We start from the raw sequence: 4761 nt of genomic DNA on the forward strand, positions 1-4761 counted from the left end.
CTCTGGCTCTCTCTCTCTCTCTCTCTCTCTCTCTCTCTCTCTCTCTCTCTCTCTGGCTCTCTCTCTGGTTCTCTGGCTGGTTCTCATACAGGGTTGGTAAGGAGGAAGATTGTTCCCAGAGAATCTTGTCAGATTTACGTTACATTGGTCTGTGCATGTCTTTACATCTTCAGGAATAGAGCCTAGTAACACTCCTAAATGAATGCCTTGTGCTTAAACACTCTCTCTCTCTGGCCCTCCCTCCCTCTCTCTATCTCTCTCCCTCCCTCTCTCTCTCTCCCTCTCTCTGTCTCTATGTCTCTCTCTCTCTGACTGCATTGCCATGTTTTCTCTCCTCTTTCCTGCTAACCCATAACCCCCCCCTGCCAAGGAGTGGAGCACCTAGTTCATTATGTTCAAGACACAGCGTGGTACAGTAACCGTTTCAGCCTCTCTTTCCTGCCCGTGTCCCTGGGGGACATGCATCTGCATGCGCTGGTTTGATCCCGTGTCCCTGGGGGACATGCATCTGCATGCGCTGGTTTGCTGTGATGTTTTGATTGCGTTTGTTTTGAGTTTTTCCACTCCTCTGCCTGGTTTTGATCTCATACATGCATCGCCCAGGCACTGAGATTCTGGTTTTGCTCGTGTGCAGTGCTGCTTTCTGTCTGGGACTTATTTTTCCCTCTTTCGCTTTTAAGTTAAAGTCGTTTCAGAAGTACCATCACATATTTCGGTTTTCTCCCTTCCTGGTCCTGCTTTATTATTTACGCCATCTGTCGACCTTCAGACTGGTGGGTGTCACGCATGCATCAAGAAATACCCTCACCGCCATCGCCTTCTGTCTCTCAACAGGTGGTAGCAAACTGTGCTTCACCACTTTTCATATTATAGGCTAGTATCGTAGGCTAGCACTCAAATAGACACAGGTAATCATGGTACCTTGATGGGTGACTGGTTGAAGGTAATTAACTAAGTCTGATAATTGCCATCAGTTGATAATCTGGAGGAAGCAGACCTACGCACAGTGACAAGGACAGTGTCCTCACTACGCACAGTGACAAGGACGGTGTCCTCACTACGCACAGTGACAAGGACGGTGTCCTCACTACGCACAGTGACAAGGACGGTGTCCTCACTACGCACAGAGACAAGGACGGGGTCCTCACTACGCACAGTGACAAGGACGGTGTCCTCACTACGCACAGTGACAAGGACGGGGTCCTCACTACGCACAGTGACCCAGCGGCATGGCTGGGAGACGTGTTGTTTCGGAGGCTGACGGGGTGTGGTGTTGGAGGGGTCCAGCAGGGGAGCTGTAGGTCTGGATGTTCTCCTGCTCCCCCCCCCCCCCTCTCCCCTTCCCCAGGCTACAGACTGTCTCAGATATATGGTCAGGCCTAGCCTGCTCTGGGGTGCCTAGTGGGGGCCAAACAGAAGTCTGACAACCCCATTAGTCTCTGTCCAGGACCTGGAGGGTCACGAGCAAGCCAAGGTGTAGCCAGTTAACAGGGCTTCCCCGTCATAACTGGCCTCATCTGCAAGCACTGGCTGCATGCGAAAATAGGCTCCTGTGACATAACTCATCTGAGCTATTGATGGTACAAGATTCTTAATGGACCATGTCGTTAATCTAAAGGAATACTCACTGTAGCCGGAATATGTCACATGGGAAGGTCATTTGCAGACCGGGGCATGTCTTCAGTGGGTTAGGTATGTGAGCGTGATGCAGAATACACGGCCCTGGTGCTGGTTTTCTCCGAGAGAGAGATGTATCTGTTCAGATGTGCTCTTTGTACTGCTGCAGGACCACCTCCAGTGGCCAGCTACACCTGTAATGAAGCCTCAGAGCCCTGAGAATAGAGCTGGTATCCAGCTGGTCTCTCCATGCCCCCTGCTAGGCGCTCAGGGCTGGGTCTGCCCCTGGCTCTCTCCGTCCTGGGGAGGAGGCGCTGCAAAACAAGCACAGAGATGATACTGACGTCCAAACCCCCACAAAAATAACATTCTTACCAGTCAAAAGCAGAGATTCTTGAAAAACTTTCCTTTCGCAATGATCTCACCACCATAATCTTTCAAGAAGCTGCACTGTGTGCTTGCTGATGTACGGGACAGAATAAGTCTACCAAAATAGATTCTCTGTCTCTTTCCAGTATTCACCCAGTTTCTATAGTTTCAGCATGGACGAAAGCCAAGAGGAAGGAGGTCTAGAAGTCTAGTTTCAAAGAAGCATCTAAACATGCTCTGCACACTGCAGCTTGACAGTTCCATCTCCAGATTCTTTGATCAGAGGTCTTTTTGAAGACGCCTAGTTGTATTGAAAGATTTAAGCTCATTACATTAGTCTGAATGATAGCTTGTTTAATGATTTTCTTATTTTTCTTTGTGGTTCACAGCCTCCGGTTCTACAGCCTTCCAGCCCATGCCTCAGAGAGCGTCTCCTTCAGGGAAGATTAGCAAGAACAGCCCCCACAGAGGTCCCCAGTGACCCCCAGCCTAGCCCCAGCGTCGAGAGGGGGACCCGGACACCCTCTGCCTCCCCCGGAGGCCCTTCCCCCCCAGACCCAGATGAGCTGAGCCTTCTACTAAGCACACAGCTACACCTCCATGACCAGGTGGGGTCTGGAGCATCTCGGGGGGTCTCCCCGGGCAGCAGCCCAGCTCAGGGAGCTCTCTCCGGGCTTGAGAGGGAGAGGAAGGCCCCTGCTGGCTCCGTGGCTAGCTGCCCTCGCGTCCTCCAGCCTCCTCGTCTGTACAGGCGCGTGTGTGTTCCCGCCCTGCTCCGGGGGGGCTCTGGCCTCACGAAAGGCCCGGCGGGGCCACGGGCCAGCCACATGATCCAACAACTGCCCCCACCCTGCAGGGCCTGCCCTGCTTCAACTCTGGCCCTCAGGTTCTGGGTCTAGTCCGTCATCCTAAGCACCGCACGCTACCTGGACATAGGAGGGGTTCCGACCCCGGGATGGAAGAGCAGACCTGCCCCCCCCCCCAGCCAGGGTCCCGCCCCCCCCCACCCTCTCACTCCTTCCCAAGCCAAAGATCCACAGCTCAGTTCGGCTCGTCACAGAGGACGACTCGTCTATGACAGTGCCGTCTGTCTCCACGGTACACACACCCTAACAGGCTGAACTTATGTGCGTGTCTTCAAGTGTGTTTGCATCGCCACGGTTTCTGAATCCTGCTCAAGTCATTGCAATACAGGTTTGCAGCATGGTCTTCTCTCAAAACATGTACAGTAACCTGCAGATCTTGTGCAGAGGATCACACACACACACACACACTCATAGACACTTTTACAGGTTATGAATTAAATGCACTACAGACCCCCTCCAGACAGAACAAAACACTTGTTTTTCAATATCCAGATCCAGTCAAAATGCTGTCATTCAATATGCACAACATCCTTGAAAGAAGCCTATGTATTTCTGTTTATTTCTTATAGTACCTATAAGAGACATACCCTATGTTCCTCTGAAGGAGCAACCAGTGGTCTCACTGCAGGCATTGTACATGACCTCAGCAATATGACATTGGTCCTCAGTGGAAGGAGCAGGAATAGAGAAGCTGAATAGAGAGCGGCTATGAATAAAAAGTTCTATCTCTGTCTCTCTCTCTCTCTGTCTCTCTCTGTCTCTCTCTCTCTGTCTCTTTCTTTCTCTCTCTCTCTCTCTCTCTCTCTCTCTCTCTCTCTCTCTCTCTCTCTCTCTCTCTCTCTCTCTCTCTCTCTAACACATGTACATTTACACACGCTCTGAAAATACATTGTTCCATGAAAAGAACATAACAATCGCAATCTCCCTCGGATCCATGACCTTTTCAGACAGCCGACTGGAATCTGGGTCTGCCTACCGTGCTGTAGTTCGGGATAAATGGAGGTCACACGCATTGAGCCAACTCTGTTGAATGGTGTATTCATATAGTCTAGGCTAGATGCGGTGTGACTATATAATTGTTCCTCCATCTTCTCTCCAGCTTCTCTCCCTCTTATCTCCAGAGATCTGGTTCAGCGTCATTTCAGCTGGGCTGTGGACACACAGTATGTCATGTTGTTTCATGTGGCTACTGTGGCTTATCTATCATGCCAAGATAAAAAAAAAAGTCTGAATTGGCTGCTGTTAGGATTTGAGGTGATGAGATCTCTTTGTACGTGTGTGAGATGGACAGTGTTAGAGTATCCCATGGCGATATTTGCCATGCCAACCAGACCAATCAGGGGGCTCTGTTGCATAGTCATGGCGAGCAGAAGAATCCATTACTTCTAAAGGGAGCTAGAGAGAGAGAGAGAAGGATGGAGATGGAGGGATGGAGAGAAAGAAAAGGGGTGCTGAGAGTGAGAGAGGGATGGAGATGGATGGAGAGAGAGAGAGAGAGAGAGAGAGAGAGAGAGAGAGAGAGAGAGAGAGAGGGAGGGAGGGAGGGAGAGAGAGAGAGACAGTGCTGAGAGAGGGAGAGAGGAATCGAGAGAAGGAAAGATAAACTTTGTGAGTGTGTGCTATGGTCCAGAGAATTGCCCAAACCCCTCAGCTGTGTCACTCACCACTGCTTAGCAATGCCAAACAGGAAATCAATGTTGCCCGCTGTGTGAGTCTCCAGACACAACTTGCTGCCAATGTTTCTGTTTGTGTGTGTGTGTGCCGGTGTGTCCACTGGCAAGAGAGAACCCATGCCAAGAAGTGAGGGCAATTCCATCCATATTCATACTGCTGTTCTCTATGCAATCATGCAATCAGAACTTTATCTTGATCATTCCAGAGTCCAGACACCTACACAACGAAGGCGCCA

General features: G+C 50.6%; 1 protein-coding gene across 1 annotated transcript in view; it reads left to right on the forward strand.

The window, feature by feature from the left end:
* Positions 1-3561, forward strand: part of LOC136943637 (WAS/WASL-interacting protein family member 1-like) — a gene marked incomplete in the record, with an annotated part of 4010 nt that extends 449 nt beyond the window's left edge. The window contains 2 exon segments of the mRNA XM_067237034.1: positions 2376-2835; positions 2838-3561. Of these exon segments, the coding sequence (XP_067093135.1) occupies positions 2376-2835; positions 2838-3064 (687 nt within the window).
* Between the last annotated feature and the right edge of the window lie 1200 nt (positions 3562-4761).

Source organism: Osmerus mordax, chromosome 5, assembly GCF_038355195.1.
Source record: "Osmerus mordax isolate fOsmMor3 chromosome 5, fOsmMor3.pri, whole genome shotgun sequence".
Taxonomy (NCBI): Eukaryota; Metazoa; Chordata; class Actinopteri; order Osmeriformes; family Osmeridae; genus Osmerus; species Osmerus mordax.